The sequence below is a fragment of the Biomphalaria glabrata genome, chromosome 1 (assembly GCF_947242115.1).
Source record: "Biomphalaria glabrata chromosome 1, xgBioGlab47.1, whole genome shotgun sequence".
Lineage (NCBI taxonomy): Eukaryota > Metazoa > Mollusca > Gastropoda > Planorbidae > Biomphalaria > Biomphalaria glabrata.
This window is the reverse complement of record NC_074711.1, coordinates 47126688-47146157: the sequence shown is the minus strand read 5'-3', so window position 1 is coordinate 47146157 and position 19470 is coordinate 47126688. Positions and strand designations below refer to the sequence as shown.

General features: G+C 37.6%; 1 protein-coding gene across 2 annotated transcripts in view; it reads left to right on the top strand.

Annotated features, from left to right (window-relative positions):
* Positions 1 to 19470, top strand: part of LOC106073903 (5-hydroxytryptamine receptor 1D-like) — a 41261-nt gene that overhangs the window by 212 nt on the left and 21579 nt on the right. For both annotated transcript variants that reach the window (XM_056040333.1, XM_056040325.1), the window contains exon 2: positions 13941 to 14510. In XM_056040333.1, coding sequence (XP_055896308.1) covers positions 14175 to 14510 — 336 coding nt within the window. In that variant the 5' untranslated portion in view covers positions 13941 to 14174. The remainder of the gene's footprint in view (positions 1 to 13940; positions 14511 to 19470) is intronic.

The window sequence follows — 19470 nt, the reverse complement described above, 5'->3', positions numbered from 1 at the left end:
AGTTTACTCTATTAACAAGGGTGAGTGGTATTGTGTGAAACTTCCAATCATTAGGCCTACCAGATTCTATTTCGCTGTAATTCTGTAAGTTTTCTTTAAAACAAATTTCTTATATCACACACGCTCTACTTTCTTTTCTTTTTCATTTCTTTCATTTTTCCTTGTATATGGACAAGTCATTAGATCCTGTCTTCCTTTTCATCATTTTTTTTTAAAAGCTTTTTTTTACAACTTTATTTTTGTTTCAATCTCTCTATTATACAGTCACAGTAATTAATGTAACAGCATAGTATTAAATCGTATGTAATCAATGTACATCGACTAGATATTACATCCTGCCTTCAATCGAGCACTATTTATTTTTTAACCTTCTTTCATCTCTTTCTATTTTTGAAATTGATTGTGCACCAAATATTGCAGACGACCTGTACTATTAATGTAGACCACAGGTTCCTTCCCATGAGCTGTACGTCATCAAGCTGGGACTGGAATTTCCCATTTAATTTTTTTTTCTTTTTTGAGATGACCAGTATAGACGTAGATGTAATAAGTTGTTTGGTGTGAATGGAGACGAGAGAATTCAAAGTGTTCAGTGCTGCTTAAACACATAAATGCATATGTATACAATAATCCCTTTATACAGACACATTTCTAGTGACTACATCTTGACCTATAGATCTAGCTATACAGTATACAAGCACTCCTATCGCCATATATCTAGCTATACAGTATACAAGCACTCCTATCGCCATATATCTAGCTATACAGTATACAAGCACTCCTATCGCCATATATCTAGCTATGCATTATAATACTTCAATAGCCATATATCTAGCTAAACATGATTACAATTGAGATTCAACTTAAACATGTCACTAATTGATCTTTTGTCCTACAACTTGATGGGCTTCATTCATAAAGTAAATAGCAGAGTTGATTATTGACAGTTTTTTGTTAGAATAATAGCAAGATATTGTTAAAGTAGTGTGTCAAAGTAATGTGTTTAAGTAGTGTGTCAAAGTAATGTGTCAAAGTAATAATGTCCATTTTGCGTCTTTCGTTTCTCCGCTCGCCACACAGAAACTAATTGTTACAGAAACTAATTGTTACAGGAACTAATGGCAACTCAATGTATGACTAAACTAGAAACATTTCTATAGACTACATGTTTATTGCATCATTCACTCAAATAGAAACAATTTGACCTTCTAACATGCTATAACTTAACTATAGTCTGTCATGAATGGTCCTTCATGCATGCCACTAAGACCAGATGGTATAATGTGTTTCATCATTACCCTTACATATATTTTCTACAGACACCTAAGAAAATGCATTATTGAAGTTCTGAACAACATTTTTAAAAAAGGCTAGTCGCCGAGGCCACGTCACAGAGCTTGCATGGAGAACGCGACGTGTTGGTGACGTGACGTTAGGCGCCAGGAGTTAGGTCGTGTCGATGTTTAAGAAAACTATTACATTTTGTAATAATCATTTTTCTATATGCGAAAAAAAGACATGTATTTAAGAAGAACTAAAAATATTTTTTACCTTAAACAAAATTAATTTAAAAGGTTTTAAATATTATAAAATAGTGCTAACTATAACAAATGAGATTCATACCAGAAACGAGATGAATGCACGATGAATGAAGCTATCCCACTCTAACATCACTTAGCTCGGCACGGGATAGAGCACTCACAGGAAAAGAACAACAGTACCGTCACCTGTACTTCCAAGCCCAGCACGCTGGTATCCCATTTCAGATACCCGACTTGACATACAGCCCCCCCCCCCTTTTCATGACAGGCTAGAAGGGGAGATCAACCATCTTCAAAAAGAAATAAAATACCTTAGTTAATTGTAATTGTGGAACTCCCCCCGCCCCTTTTATTGCCTAAAGCAGTGATGCCCAACATAAATCGACCTGCGGGCCATTTTAATTTCCGACACTGGTGTCGCGGGCCACATAAAAAAAGGACCAAAAACTAAATGAAATTAACCTGAAACTATTTGATTAGAAACCCGTGGATCTAGCACTTACATTCATTAATGTGATATTAGTATCTTTTTTTTTTTCATGCGTCTGAAAACGGCTTCATTTCTGTACTAAAAACAGTTTACCAACGACTCATATTCTTGACTCTTTTTGATAAATATTAACATTAATCTTTCAATCTCTAGACGTAGTTTAACAATCTTTTTATTCAAATGGCGTCAAATTTGTTTTATATTAGCGTTAAAAAAACAACAACAGCCAGACTTTATTTACAAGTCAAAAATACTACCTATTATCACGTTCTTCCAAAAAAGTAAATTTTATTTTTGATAAATTCTACATTAAGAGTCTCATAAACGCACAAATGTAGGTCATGGTACCAATCAATCGGAGTAAAATTGATGGCCCTAACGTAGGTAAAGAGACATTTTTAAACCTTTTCTTGGGAGGGGGGGGGGTAGCGGATTTTATATACTTTGTGCCGACATTTCGGCGGGCCGGATGGAACCACGTCCGGCCCGCGGGCCGTATTTTGGGCATCACTGGCCTAAAGCATAAAATATATACATATCAGCTATTTTCCTTCTGTTCTGTACGATTATTCTGCATTACTTAAGCATTTATTATTATTTTTTTGTGAAAAAAAAATAATTCTATAGATTTTTTTCTACAATTGTTTTACTTTAAGTTTTGCTTGTAAAATTCCATTGAAAGAATTGCAACACATATTTCAATGTCATAATAGAAAATAGAGAAAATGAGCAGAAAGAATAACAAACTTATACACACACAAAATGCAAAGTACCTTCATAAAGTCTTAATGATTAATATAAAAATCCTCATAACAAAATCAAGTGCTCCAGCAGTCTAGAAAAACCGTCGCTCACGTGTAGTCGTTTTCCTTTGCACTCTTTGGGTAAAACAATTGGCCAATTATTGGCTTAGAACAAAGTCCTTGCAGTGTAACATCTCAAATGGTTATATTCAGACATTTAATATTGCAGTTTGCGCATCTTGGAACATTGAAACAAATTTTTGTTATGCTTCAGATTCATTCTGGGTTGTTGTTTTTTTTCGAAACTTCTTTAGTTTCATCTACAATCATATGATGCTAAGTCTCAAAGTTACAGGGTAAAGCATAGTAAAATGCCTCACTTTTCCAGGATCAACCTGAAATCCTTACTTTAATGTTTTAAAGAAAGTTTCATCTAATCCATTTTCAGACCTAAAAGTCGGAGCAGTAAAGTCTAAATATAAATGTAAATATTTTAAAGTTCGGATTTATAGTGTAATAATTTAGTATCAAAATAAAATTACATTGCATCATTTCTGAGTACATCTGAACTAAATCTAAGTCAATTGTTTATTGAAGTTTAAGCATATTATTATCTGGCCAAAATATATTTTCTGGTCAATTTAGGGCCTAGATATGTGGAATATGTTTTAATAGTGTGGTTAAAGCTGCAGGTATTTCACAGGAATAATAAACAAAAAAGTGCGGTGACATGCACAGGGAACTTTTTTTTTTAAAGGCAGCACGGAAAGAAAATATTTGTTTGAATTGTCTAGTAGTTTGTGTAGTGGTGAGCTCTCTGTATACACAGGCAGCTATGTACAGGCAGCTATGTACAGGCAGCTATGTACAGGCAGCTGTGTACAGGCAGCTATGTACAGGCAGCACAGGCAGCTATGTTGAATTTCTCCCTCCCTCCCCCCAAAAAAAAAGTTTCAAAGAATCTATTTTTCTTTTTAATGGCCCTCGTATGATGTAACGTCTATATTACCTATGTCTTTCTGTATGTCACCAATTACAATCAGATTTTTTTTTTAAATATGAAAAGATATTGAATATTTGAATTTTTCTTTTCATAATACAAATAAATACATGTACTATAAACAGTAATCTCATCATCGAAAATAGGCTGCTCATTGTTTGTAATAAAATACCAAAAGATTATCTAAAAATCTTCTCATATATCACATTTTAGTTTTCTTGCCAACAGTTCTAAAAGTCTCTGTATAGATTATCGGTTATTCAGTTTGTTTTAAAGTTAATAGTAACGCTAAATGATTCTTTGAAGCTCTATTACTTACGATAATGACAAAAAAATCGCTTGAATATTCCTTGCCAATTGGCGGATTCGATGGGGGCCGCCTCTGAGTTTGTGTGATAACCTTTTTTTTTAAAATCGATTTTGAAAAGGTAGAACGGACACCATCTCCCAGGTACTCCCCTCCCCCCCCCCCTTTCGAGACGCATGCTTACTCTTCGGACATCGAATTATTAATAATTAATTACAAAATAATTTATGCCATTTCGCACTATTTTAAAAAAAGTATTTTGTATAGTACAATTTGTTTTTGTGAATGTGTACATGCGACTGCTAACCCCGACAAATACACGACAAATACACGACAATTACACGACAAATACGCGGATACTCTGTTACAGACGAATTTGTTTCAAAACTTAAGCTTTAAAAATACAAAATAGCCTTCCTGTGACCAGATCTAGAAGTAGACTGGAATGAATTAATAACAAGTCTTAATCATGAGATAAACTAAAGAATTCAAATGGGCCACTTGTCCCATGAATCACTTCCTGTCCAACTGTCCCAATTGCCTGATAAACCTTTTTTTTCCATCAAAGTTAACTAATAATGTTTGTGCACTTCTTAGCACAGCGGAATCTTGGTCTCTTCTTGTAGCCTTTATTGAGTTGACAACTTTGTGTCCTTGACATTGTTTAGTTGCTCAGGAAAACATCGCACGCTCGCTTTTCTTAATAGACGAGTTTGTGTGTTTCTTCGATAGTTCTAGAATCTAGACTAATCTAGACACAGTAGTTTCTTAATTACTTTTCAGCTTATTCGAAACTAGTCGTCCTTCTAGTTGAAGCTTTTCTTTGTCTCTGTTTACGAGGTTATCTACATGTGCACTCGGCTTGCCACAGCATCTAAGTATCTGTACTCTATAGTTACTAGATACTTTAGTAATAAAATCTAGAAGTCATAAGTATATACTTTTCCTGAAAACAGTATAATATTGTTGTAACTCTAGGTTAGGCACTCAACGAATAGGCATGCAACTCAACACAGTTTAACAGGAAATAATAGTTGTGTTTATTCACTAGGGTAAACACATAACATGATGATTCATCCTTCAGCTTCCTCAGAGTCTCACTACTAAGTATACCAGTCCTTTGCTACTTAACCCGAATGTGGACCAACGACAGCCTTCCCCGCTTCGCTCCAGGTCCCTACTACAACCTTCAGGCAGCACCAAAAGCTGGCTTCTTCTTAGTTTCCCAAACATTCAGACTCTTCACAATCCCTGATGCACTGTTATTCTCTCCGTTCTAGTGTCTTCCTGTTTACGTTCACTAGTGCGCTAGTGCGCACCTCAAGCACTGGTGCAAGGCAGGGTTACAACAATATAATAACTATTATTTTGAAGCATGAAGTGATCGAATAGATTTGATCATTTATGTTCTGATCTCGTGATTACCATTTCAGACAAGTACTGTAACTGAAAGTTTACAACAGTGATTCCCAAAGACCTCCAAGGGGTCTACGAAAGTGAAAAAATAAATTGGGGGTCTACGATAATAAATTTCATTTAAGCAGGTCGTGACTTTATTTTTTACATTCCATTAATGTAATTATTTCATACACTTATATATGATTTGTACCCGAGTTAATCCTTTAAATATTTATCCTGCTATTCAAACGAAAAATTTTTGTATTCAATTCCAATACTTATTTAAATAGTTTAATTTTCTCTACATGTAATTAATGTTTAGAAAAAAAATAAATGTAGACTACAGCGTTGATTATTTAAAATTGGGATTCATTCTTTCATTGTCAAACAATTGGTTGCCTAAGTTACTTTTTTATGACGATACGCTTACGCTGGAGGATCATCTGAGACAATGTCACCCAGACAAAAAATAGATAAAGATTTGAAAAACTTTAGAACACTCAAAGATAAAGTTCATAATAGACTCACAAAATCTGTGTTCGACATCATATAAAGAAGATGATGGTTTGTGAGCGTCTTACAAGATTTCTTTACTTATAGCAAAATACGAAAAACAGCAAAAGTCAAACATTGAATTTACCAGCCGTTTTACACAAACCTACATCTGTTATTATTGAAAGAATTTCTTAAAGCAACAATACAGTTCAAAGTCGCTTAGGTAGCATGAGTTATAAAATTAAAAACTTCTAATGTAAATCTTTGCAAACGACATCAATACAGTTTGTCCTGACAAGGTGTAGCGCTGTGTGCAGCAAACTGTCTAATGGTCGCCGTCTCCTTATATTTTCTTAGGGTTGACCCTCGAGACCTTTCCCATGTTTGGGTATAGTTGCAAGGCAGCAGAGGTTTGAATTCAGTTTTCATTCTGCTAGGAGGGTGGCAAGTCAAGACTAATGAGCCCTTCCTGCTCCAGTTACTCGCCTTCGCCCCTTCTCCTGTTAATGAAAACAGTTCCTCAGATTTAATATTTGAGCCACACGTGAAAGATCAAGAAATACACAAGAAACTGCTCTTTGCGAAACCTTTTACAATGATACTTAAGGCATATTAATTAAGTAATTAATTAATTAATATTTAATGTTGGAAAGACTACTTAATAGAACAACAAATTCGTATATGAAACATAATATCCTAAGTTGTGTAGTTTTAAATTACTTTTTCACTCTTCAACTCATTATGGTTAGAAATAAAAAAAAAATGTTGATGAATTTGCAAAAATGTGCAAGTTGAGCAGGGGTCTACCGAAAACCAGAAAACATGGCAATGGGTCTACGAGACAAAAAGTTTGGGAACCACTAGTTTACAGTGGCAGTAAGATACGTTTTATTCAGATCTTTCACTGCCATCAGGCTTTGGGCTGTTGTGTTGTCTACCGTCAAACTTTGAACTCGTAGACTCTTATGAGTTTAAAGTAGTATTATCTAATACTTTTTTTTTACAATTCTTTAAGGAACTTCCTACATATAGTAGAGATTTTCAAGACATCGTTTTATTTTTCTCTACATTTTCTGACATTCTGGAACTTTTTCGTTTTAAAGGCACCCCCCCCCCTCTCTTACAGCTATAGCCTCTATCTCCTCCAATACTTATTTATTATTCCCTCGTACTGACACCGACTCCCTCTGGTAAAATCCCAGAGATAAAGAACAAACCACAATTTAATTTAATTTGCATGTGACGTGGCCGGCCAATGAGAACTCCTATACATCAACTTGTTTCACCAGAAAGCAGCCACGTGGTCATTAGAAGATGATCTTCCCCTTATTGATCAGTCTTCTAGACATGATGCCCCACAAGTGTTGCTAGGTTTACATTGGGAAGTCAAACCAGGACTTGAACAAACTGTCACCGGCACGTAATTAGACACGTGAAAACTGGAGGCACGAGAGAGAATGTTCGCTGTGGGTTCAATCATTTTATATTAAAAAGTACATAACATCTGCTGTCACTGGCCGGCCTCTCTCATGATTTTATTGAGAGGTTTAAGTGTGAAGCTTGGGTTTTTAGTGTGAAGCTTGGATTTTATGTATGAAGTTTGGGTGTTGCTCAATAAATTGTCTTCGTAGCCTTTCTTCGGCATTGAGACCTGTGTATCTGAAATATATCGTAGTCCGGTCACTGAAAGATAAGCAATAGTTTGCTTTGGGTATGTCAGGAAGAGAGACCAGCCAGTTGAAGGTCTTCAATATTGGCCTGTGATTAACTCTACTGCTGTTGGGAGGTCTAGAAAACCAAAACCGCAATCCATGCAAATCCGCACACAAATAATAGGAACGTTTCTATAGAGCGCTACCAGAGCAATTGACGGGCGCAGAATTCGCGTTTCTTGCTCTATGAGGAAAGCTATGAGGGTTGTTCCTCTAGAAACAGATATGGTATGACAGGTGATACAGGGGCGTAGCCATCTATAAATAACTACTCTAATAATAGAGTTCCTTGTCCAGCAGTGAGTTGTAGAGGACTAAGTGGTCTTTACAATGTGATGACCTGTTGTGATTGTACTTTGGGAAACGGGAAAGAAACGTTGTCCTATATGGACACACCTTTGCCTGATAGATCTGTAAGCTTGAAAAGGTTGATTAAATGGTAAAAGTATGTCTATTCTGAAAGATTCTGGTTTGAGCGTGAGTTCATTGGTAAGGAAACTCTGGTCTCTAGAAGTTATAGGTTAAAAATTGTTGATGTTGTTGATCAGACGGTTAGAGACCACTCGATTGAATATAGTATTGGTAAATATGTGGTGGAGACGTGGAGACATCTTCTGGGGTCTCAATATCAATTGGCTCCTGGTAACACTTCTCCAACTTCGCCGGGTGTCTCCCAACACTCAGTAGCTTCTAGGCTTCTAGGGGTGACATGGGGACATCTGCAGAGAACAAGGTTCCACCTGCTTTAAGAGCAGAGGAAAACACCATTGAAAATGGACAAAAATCAGTTGCCAGAGAAACGCCCGTACAGCACTCGTATAAACTCAGAAGTAGAGGGAAAAGAAACTAAACGGGGGTGAATGTTGTGTAAATTTGCTTCTTGTTGTGTGTGTGTGAACTGATCTGTTCTTGTGCGTCAACATGTCTTGGTGTAAAGGTCAGCTTGTGTGTGTGTGTACTGTGTTATTGTAAACTATTTTGTCATTCTTGTACAATAAAGCCTAGGATCAACTCATCCGATCAAGTCATGTCATCCTGTAGTGTTTTATTAGATGACTACAGCTTGTTTCAGAGATCAAGGTGGCAGATTTCATTCTTGCAAATGTGTATGTTAGGGGCTGCACTGCAGTCAGTTTAATTGTGCAGTAACTAGGGAAATGTTTATGTTAGGGGCTGCACTGCAGTCAGTTTGATTGTGCAGTAACTGGGAAAATGTGTATGTTAGGGGCTGCAATGCAGTCAGTTTAATTGTGCATTAACCAAGGAAATGTGTATATTAGGGGCTGCACTGCAGTCAGTTTAATTGTGCAGTAACTAGGGAAATGTTTATGTTCGGGGCTGCACTGCAGTCAGTTTGATTGTGCAGTAACTGGGGAAATGTGTATGTTAGGGGCTGCACTGCAGTCAGTTTAATTGTGCAGTAACCAGGGAAATGTGTATGTTAGGGGCTGCACTGCAATCAATTTAAATGTGCAGTAACTAGGGAAATGTGTATGTTAGGGGCTGCACTATAGTCAGTTTGGTTGTGCAGTAACTGGGGAAAAGTGTATGTTAGGGCTGCACTATATCATTTTGGTTGTGCAGTAACTAGGGAAATGTGTATGTTAGGGGCTGCATTGCAGTCAGTTTAATTGTGCAGTAACTAAAGAAATGTTTATGTTAGGGGCTGCACTGCAGTCAGTTTGATTGTGCAGTAACTGGGGAAATGTGTATGTTAGGGGCTGCACTGCAGTCAGTTTGATTGTGCAGTAACTAGGGAAATGTGTATGTTAGGGGCTGCAGTGTAGTCAGTTTAAATGTGCAGTAACTAGGGAAATGTGTATGTTAGGGGCTGCACTGCAGTCAGTTTAATTGTGTAGTAACTGGGGAAATGTGTATGTTAGGGGCTGCACTGCAGTCAGTTTAATTGTGCAGTAACTAGAGAAATGTGTATGTTAGGGGCTGCACTGCAGTCAGTTTAATTGTGCAGTAACTAGGAAAATGTGTATGTTAGGGGCTGCACTATAGTCAGTTTGATTGTGCAGTAACTGGGGAAAAGTGTATGTTAGGGCTGCACTATATCAGTTTAATTGTACAGTAACTAGGGAAATGTGTATGTTAGGGGCTGCACTGCAGTCAGTTTAATTGTGCCGTAACTAGGGAAATGTGTATGTTAGGGGCTGCACTATAGTCAGTTTGGTTGTGCAGTAACTGGGGAAAAGTGTATGTTAGGGCTGCACTATATCAGATAAATTGTACAGTAACTAGGGAAATGTGTATGTTAGGGGCTGCACTGCAGTCAGTTTAATTGTGCCGTTACTAGGGAAATGTGTATGTTAGGGGCTGCACTGCAGTTAGTTTAATTGTGCAGTAACTAGGGAAATTTGTATGTTAGGGGCTGCACTGCAGTCAGTTTAATTGTGCCGTAACTAGGGAAATGTGTATGTTAGGGGCTGCACTGCAGTCAGTTTAATTGTGCTGTAACTAGGGAAATGTGTATGTTAGGGGCTACACTGCAGTCAGTTTAATGTGCAGTAACTGGGGAAATGTGTATGTTAGGGGCTGCACTGCAGTCAGTTTAATTGTGCATTAACCAGGGAAATGTGTATGTTAGGGGCTGCACTGCAGTCAGTTTGATTGTGCAGTAACTAGGGAAATGTGTATGTTAGGGGCTGCACTATAGTCAGTTTGGTTGTGCAGTAACTGGGGAAAAGTGTATGTTAGGGCTGCACTATATCAGTTTGGTTGTGCAGTAACTAGGGAAATGTGTATGTTAGGGGCTGCACCTTAGTCAGTTTGGTTGTGCAGTAACTGGGGAAAAGTGTATGTTAGGGCTGCACTATATCAGTTTAATTGTACAGTAACTAGGGAAATATGTATGTTAGGGGCTGCACTGCAGTCAGTTTAATTGTGCCGTAACTAGGGAAATGTGTATGTTAGGGGCTGAACTGCAGTCAGTTTAATTGTGCAGTAACTAGGGAAATTTGTATGTTAGGGGCTGCACTGCAGTCAGTTTAATTGTGCAGTAACTAGGGAAATGTGTATGTTAGGGGCTGCACTGCAGTCAGTTTAATTGTGCAGTAACTAGGGAAATTTGTATGTTAGGGGCTGCACTGCAGTCAGTTTGATTGTGCAGTAACTAGGGAAATGTGTATGTTAAGGGCTGCACTATAGTCAGTTTGATTGTGCAGTAATAAGGGAAATGTGTATGTTAGGGGCTGCACTATAGTCAGTTTGGTTGTGCAGTAACTGGGGAAAAGTGTATGTTAGGTCTGCACTATATTAGTTTGGTTGTGTAGTAACTAGGGAAATGTGTATGTTAGGGACTGCACTGCAATCAATTTAAATGTGCATTAACTAGGGAAATGTGTATGTTAGGGGCTGCACTATAGTCAGTTTGGTTGTGCAGTAACTAGGGAAAAGTGTATGTTAGGGCTGCACTATATCATTTTGGTTGTGCAGTAACTAGGGAAATGTGTATGTTAGGGGCTGCACTGCAATCAGTTTAATTGTGCAGTAACTAGAGAAATTTGTATGTTAGGGGTTGTGCAGTAACTAGGGAAATGAAAGAAGAAGAAAATGATGATTGTGTTGTGAATGATAGTGGATTGTGTTGTGAATGGAGTATTGGAAGATTGTCCTGAAGGTATGAGTCAGGGAAGTTTTACCTCAGCAATTAAGTGATACGTCTTTGAAAGATCTGTGGAAGCAACATTTAGATAATTGTGTAGAGAATAAAGAATAATTGGACGAGGAAGCGAAGCAGCTTTAAGGAAAACTAAAGGCACAATTTGTTTTGGCAAGGGTTAGACAGAGATGTGAGATCTTGTGTGTCAGAAAGCTAGAACGCTGGCTCGAAGCTTGGTCCAATGAATGTGATCTCCACTCCGTATTTTAAACTAGCTGTTGATATTGTTGTCCGTTACAGCTGATAGAAACATTTTTTTTACGTTGATTGATGACGCTACTAGATGGCCGGATACCGCTTCGTAATGTTAATACTAGGGGAAGGGCGCGGCGGCTGAGTGGTTAAGCGCTTGGCTTCCTGAGGTCCTGGGTTCGAATCTCGGTGAAGACTGGGATTTTGAGTATCGGGATTTTTGAGTTCACCCAACTTTAATGAGTACCTGACATTAGTTGAAAAAGGAAAGGCGGTTGGTCGTTATGCTGGCCGCATGACACCCTCGTTAACAGTGGGCCACAGAAACAGATGACCTTTACATCATCTGCACTATAGATTGTTTAGTTTCTAGGCTATAGATTGTTTTGTTTCTAGGCTATAGATTGTTTAGTTTCTAGGCTATAGATTGTTTATTTTCTAGGCTATAGATTGTTTATTTTCTAGGCTATAGATTGTTTAGTTTCTAGGCTATAGATTGTTTAGTTTCTAGGCTATAGATTGTTTATTTTCTAGGCTATAGATTGTTTTGTTCCTAGGCAATAGATTGTTTTGTTTCTAGGCTATAGATTGTTTAGTTTCCAGACTATAGATTGTTTAGTTTCCATGCTATAGATTGTTTAGTTTCCATGCTATAGATTGTTTTGTTTCTAGGCTATAGATTGTTTTGTTTCTAATCTATAGATTGTTTTGTTTCGAGGCTATAGATTGTTTTGTTTCGAGGCTATAGATTGTTTTGTTTCTAATCTATAGATTGTTTTGTTTCGAGGCTATAGATTGTTTTGTTTCGAGGCTATAGATTGTTTAGTTTCTATGCTATATATTGTTTTGTTTCTAGGCTATAGATTGTTTTGTTTCGAGGCTATAGATTGTTTTGTTTCGAGGCTATAGATTGTTTTGTTTCGAGGCTATAGATTGTTTTGTTTCGAGGCTATAGATTGTTTTGTTTCCAGGCTATAGATTGTTTTGTTTTGCCATGTTCTTACTTATAATAATATACTGTTATAAAATTAAACGTTAAAGTTAATACATTTCTTTGCCCAGCTAATTCTAGCATGAGCGCCCGCATTGGGGTGCAAGGGGTTCACTGGATTCTGAGTAGCAAAATTTTAGAATTTTGTTTTGTACCATCAGAATTATTAGAATCTAAGTAGCAACTGAACAAGTAGTGCTTCCACTGGTGACTCAAGTACAGTTGTAGTATACTAGCCTAGGTTTATTGTGAATTTATGGCTGACTATGTAGGTGCACCCCTCTGACTTCTGAGTAGCCAAATTTTAGCCATTTTTTTAAAACCTTTAAATCAATTACTTCTGCTAAGGAGCAAATTAGCATGTAGTGCTTTCACTGAAATACAGTTATAAAGAGAAGCTGTAATTGAACTAAACTAGAATGGGCTCATCTGTAGTTCATGTCCGATCATGTACTTTTTATTATAGGCTTGCAATTCAATATTCATTCGCCGTGAGGATTTGTTTTATATTTACACACTATTATAAACGTACAACGTGTACACGTGTCAATAGCCAGTTCACTTGTTAGTTTTTTGTTTTATTTGTTTCATGAAACAAGTCTTTACAATGAACTTAATATCGCATAGGTAGGGGGAGGCGATGGGGCACCAATTCTTTTCTTTACTATTCTCCGTAATAAAGAAGTTGAAGCTACGACTTTGAGCCATAGGTGGCACCCCCCCCCCTTGCGTTGAATTTGACCAGCCCGTGAACTCGAGTATCACTTCTATTTATATGTTTGTGATTTCCATCTAGAGAATTGATGCATACAAAACAATTGACCTAGAGTCAACATAGGCTATAGCTTGATTTTTTCCTATGGAGTCATTGATAGTGTTCAGTTGGATTTTTTCCTATGGAGTCATTGATAGTATTCAGTTGGATCTTTTCCTATGGAGTCATTGATAGTGTTCAGTTGGATCTTTTCCTATGGAGTCATTGATAGTGTTCAGTTGGATTTTTTCCTATGGAGTCATTGATAGTGTTCAGTTGGATTTTTTCCTATGGAGTCATTGATAGTGTTCAGTTGGATCTTTTCCTATGGAGTCATTGATAGTGTTCAGTTTGTCTCTATCTTTCTCTTTTTATTTCTTCTTTTTTTTTAGGTAAGTTTATTCTCCATTTTGCTTTCTCTACTTTTTCTAAGGTACTCTCATAGATACTCTAGTTTCATTGCTTAAAAACTATAAACCGGATTTTCCAAATGAAAAGAGTGTGTGTTTAAGTTAAAGAGATATTCTATGAATTTCGTCTGATTGATCTAGATCTATATCAGTATGTATCAGTATGTATCTAAATGTTCTGTGCTTCTTTTGGTTTTTAATGTAGTTTTTCTATATGTTTTCTTTTTGTCTATTCTACAGATGAAATGCTAGTTATAATTGATCAAGTAGAAGACTATAGTAATACAAGAGCGGGAATTTTATTCTAAACATGAACTGGACCCTAACAGGACACAACCAAAGGTCATCAGTGAGACACAACATTAGAGAAATATTACAGTCATTCAGAAAATGAACCTTCATTTGCCAATCACAGTCCTAAGGAGAACTACTAGACTGTGCATTGACTAGATACGTCCTATTATTCTTGAGAGAATGTCCACTAACTATGGCGTCACTTCAAAATCACTCAATCAAACTAAATTATTACACGACATCGAATTAGCTCAACTCAACCATACTCCCCCAATACACATGAACTCTAGCCAGGGCGTCGATAGATACCTAAAGACAAATACCGACATAGACTACGACATGTCCTTCAATGGCGCCACATCTGACACCTATGTGTCGAGCACCTATGAACGAGGTTTCGCCACAAGCGCCCATGTCGGCATCGTACTCTGTACAGTTGGAATCTTCTTTAATTTGATTCTTATCCTACTGCTGTGTTCTTCAAAAAACCTGAGGTCTAATTATCTGTACTGTCAGGTAGGTAGTTTAGTTAGAATTGTTTGGTCTCTAAGGTAGGCTACTTTTTACAAATATCTGTACTGTCAGGTAGGTAGTTTAGTTAGAATTGTTTGGTCTCTAAGGTAGGTTTACTTTTTACAAATACCTGTACTGTCAGGTAGGTAGTTTAGTTAGAATTGTTTGGTCTCTAAGGTAGGTTTACTTTTTACAATTACCTGTACTGTCAGGTAGGTAGTTTAGTTAGAATTGTTTGGTCTCTAAGGTAGGCTACTTTTTACAAATATCTGTACTGTCAGGTAGGTAGTTTAGTTAGAATTGTTTGGTCTCTAAGGTAGGTTTACTTTTTACAAATACCTGTACTGTCAGGTAGGTAGTTTAGTTAGAATTGTTTGGTCTCTAAGGTAGGTTTACTTTTTACAATTACCTGTTCTGTCAGGTAGGTAGTTTAGTTAGAATTGTTTGGTCTCTAAGGTAGGTTTACTTTTTACAAATACCTGTACTGTCAGGTAGGTAGTTTAGTTAGAATTGTTTGGTCTCTAAGGTAGGTTTACTTTTTACAAATACCTGTACTGTCAGGTAGGTAGTTTAGTAAGAATTGTTTGGTCTCTAAGGTAGGTTTACTTTTTACAAATACCTGTACTGTTCACTAGCGGATCCAGAACTTTGAAGTGGGGGGGGGGGCGATTTTTTTCCAAACCCTAACCCTAACGCCCAGTAAACCCTAACCCTATGCATAAACGTGCGTACACACATATAAATACATAAATATATATATATATATATATATATATATATATATATATATATATATATATATATATATATATATATATATATATATATATATATATATTTATATATATATATATTAGAATTATAAAAAAGCAGCATTTCTCAACCTTCAGCGAAAAACAAAACAACCGGGGCAGCGCTATAAGGTTCTCTTGTGGGGTTCTTGCTTTTTTCACTGCAGAACGCATTCTCCTGACAAGTACAGCTCTTATTTAGCAATGGATTTCGGGGCGAAGCCCCGACGCCAACAGCGTTTTCTTGCTTTTTTTCACTGCAGAAAGACATTCTCTCTGACAAATACAGCTCTTTATTCATCAATGGATTTCGGGGCGAAACCCCGACGCCAAAAGCGTTTTCTTGCATTCTTTATTGCAGAAGGGCCTTCTCCTGACTTCTACAGCTCATTACTCATCAATGGATTTCGGGGCGAAGCCCCGACGCCAAAAGCGTTTTCTTGCATTCTTCACTGCAGAAACTCATTCTCCTGACAAGTACAGCTCTTTATTCATCAATGGAGTTCGCCGCGAAGCCCCGACGCCAAAAGCGTTTTCTTGCATTCTTCATTGCAGAAGGGCCTTCTCCTGACTTCTACAGCTCATTACTCATCAATGGATTTCGGGGCGAAGCCCCGACGCCAAAAGCGTTTTCTTGCATTCTTCATTGCAGAAACGCATTCTCCTGACAAGTACAGCTCTTTATTCATCAATGGAGTTCGGGGCGAAGCCCCGACGCCAAAAGCGTTTTCTTCTTTTTTCACTGCAGAAACGTATTCTCCTGACATCTACAGCTCATTATTCATCAATGGAGTTCGAAGCTCATTATTCATACTATTAAAAAAGGACCTTTTGAATAATGTTGTACTTGAAAATTATTTTAATATGAATTTATAGGCCCTTAATACATTGCAAATAAAACCGATTTGTTCCTTGAAAAGATAAGATACCCCACATATTTAGATTTTGGCTTTGGGGATCGCCGCCGAAAAAAAAAATTATTCAATAAATAGTATTCAATAAGATCAATGTATAAATTGTGAATTATAGTCCCAAATTTATTTAATTAGAAAATTATCAGATTGAGTAAAGGTTGGTAAAAGGCGACTATGAAAACATTATTTGAGTTTATAACTCATCTCAATCATGGCTCTAATACTGAAAAATTTCGTTTGAATTCTAACTTTTCCAATGCAAAGTCTTACTTAAAATAATTATGATAAATTCATGTGAAATTAAATAAACTCTGTCTGGAAATGAGAGGAGCGGTAGAGTGAAAACGATTAATCCTCGCTCCTTTAATAATTTCTGCTAAAGATTGCATTTGGCATTAAAGAATAGGGGTTGGGCGACTCAATATAAGAATTTAATTTATAGTGTATATAAATTATGATGGGGGAAATGCGATTGCATGTATCGCCCCTCCCTCATTGTACAACCCTTTTTCATTTAAATTTACTAATGATACAATTTGAGATTAGATTGTGGTATGACATAATATACAATGGGTCACATATCAATACGTAGTTTATATTATATAGATATTCAACTAATTTTGTTCACAAACTATGATTCTCCACAAAAATAGGACCGCCCCCCCCCAGCATTCAGAGAGATAGAGTGGGGAGGGCAGTACATGCAATTGCCCCCCCCCCTCACCCCACCGAATCGGCCAAAATACCAGAAAGGGAGCGACATAATATAAAATGTATATATTAATTCAACTAATTTTGTTCACAAACTATGATTTCTCCATAAAAACGGACCGCCCCCCCCCCACTCAAAGAGTTTAGGTGGGAAGGGCAGTAGAGGTATTCGCCCCCCCCCCTTTACCAATCGGCAAACAGGGCACGACATAATATAAAGATCGGTTAAAAAATCAATAAGAAGTCTATACAATATAGATATTACATTGATTCTATTAGCAAGCTGTGATATCTACAAAAAAATTGGACCGCCCTCCCCCACTCGAAAGTGTATGGGGGGGGCGGGATTGATACCATCGCCCCCTCCCGACCCCACCAATCGGCCAACATACTAGAGGGGGGGGGCGAAATAATCTAAAAATAGGTTGAAATATAAATAATTAGTATTTATTTTTAACATTAGTAATAAATTCCTATACAAATTGTGTGAATTCTGTAATAAAAATCGCCCGCCCCCCCCCTCCGGGGGGGGGAGTCGGCCGAGTGGGGGGGGGCGATCGCCCCTACCGCCCCCCCCCTGGATCCGCCAGTGGTACTGTTAGGAGGGCTGAATACAAGTTACTAGTTGTGGCCTATCTGCAGGGACGGACTAGCTATATGGGCATTCGGGCAAATGGCCGATGGGCCGGTATTCAATAGGGCTGGTACGGCCAGTGAAATGGCCGCATGGATGTCACTAAGGCTTGTATTCCATTGTCAAAAGATTGTATAATATTCTTGTATAAAAGGAGCACTCATGGCTACTAACGCATGTTCTGAAATTATGTAATAGCCTTCATACGTATACAGGTGCTTCTTATAGGCTAACGTCATTTATTCTTAGAGATCAAGCCACGTTATCCAAGGAAGAAACACTCATGTTAAGACAAAGAAGAGATGTAGACTTCAACCGAAATACAAAAAGATATGAAACCATCTCCCAGTATTTCTTTTCAACAATGATATTAAATTACCTTAAACAAATGAACGTGATGCTACGAGAGCATGTAACATTGTGTGTGTGTAGCAAAGTCCAAGATGTAAACACTCAAACAGGATTTACAAGTTATTACATAAGCAGAATATGACCTTGTGAGCTGGGCGGACAAAAGAATTGTGGAGGAAGAACTGGATTTGTACGTTTGATTCCATAAGCCCAAATCTGAAGAGAATTTGCAGATGATGCAATAGTTGCTGTTATAGATACCGGGTACAGAATTTTAAAGATGTTAACTTTATTGACAGCGTGTATTTTGTAAGGAGCTTGTGAGCGAAGTCCCTACATATTACAGATGTGTCAAGACCAGGCTGAGAAGTATCAAGACACAAGTCCCTACATATTACAGATGTGTCAAGACGAGGCTGAGAAGTATCAAGACACAAGTCCCTACATAGTACAGATGTGTCAAGACCAGGCTGAGAAGTATCAAGACACAAGTCCCTACATAGTACAGATGTGTCAAGACCAGGCTGAGAAGTATCAAGACACAAGTCCCTACATAGTACAGATGTGTCAAGACGAGGCTGAGAAGTATCAAGACACAAGTCCCTACATAGTACAGATGTGTCAAGACCAGGCTGAGAAGTATCAATACACAAGTCCCTACATATTACAGATGTGTCAAGACCAGGCTGAGAAGTATCAAGACACAAGTCCCTACATATTACAGATGTGTCAAGACCAGGCTGAGAAGTATCAAGACACAAGTCCCTACATATTACAGATGTGTCAAGACCAGGCTGAGAAGTATCAAGACACAAGTCCCTACATAGTACAGATGTGTCAAGACCAGGCTGAGAAGTATCAAGACACAAGTCCCTACATATTACAGATGTGTCAAGACCAGGCTGAGAAGTATCAAGACACAAGTCCTACATATTACAGATGTGTCAAGACTAGGCTGAGAAGACACAAGTCCCTACCTATTACAGATGTGTCAAGACCAGGCTGAGAAGTATCAAGACAAGTCCCTACATAGTACAGATGTGTCAAGACCAGGCTGAGAAGTATCAAGACACAAGTCCCTACATATTACAGATGTGTCAAGACCAGGCTGAGAAGACACAAGTCACTACCTATTACAGATGTGTCAAGACCAGGCTGAGAACACACAAGTCCCTACTTATTACAGATGTGTCAAGACCAGGCTGAGAAGACACAAGTCACTACCTATTACAGATGTGTCAAGACCAGGCTGAGAAGACACAAGTCACTACCTATTACAGATGTGTCAAGACCAGGCTGAGAAGACACAAGTCACTTTCCAGGTGTCAAGACGTTCTACGAGTATTTGGAACACATAAACGATGTAGCGGCGAATAGTTCGTTGATGGGAGATCTTAACGAGCTTTGTGTGTGAATATCAAGTACATGCTTATGTTAATATAGGCCTATATGGTAGCTTGATTTTTTTTTCACGTTATAAAAGATCCAATTTCTAGTGTCTTTTAGTAATTCCAACTAGTTTCAATGGATCATGAAGTATAGTGTTCCTATAGCTCATCATG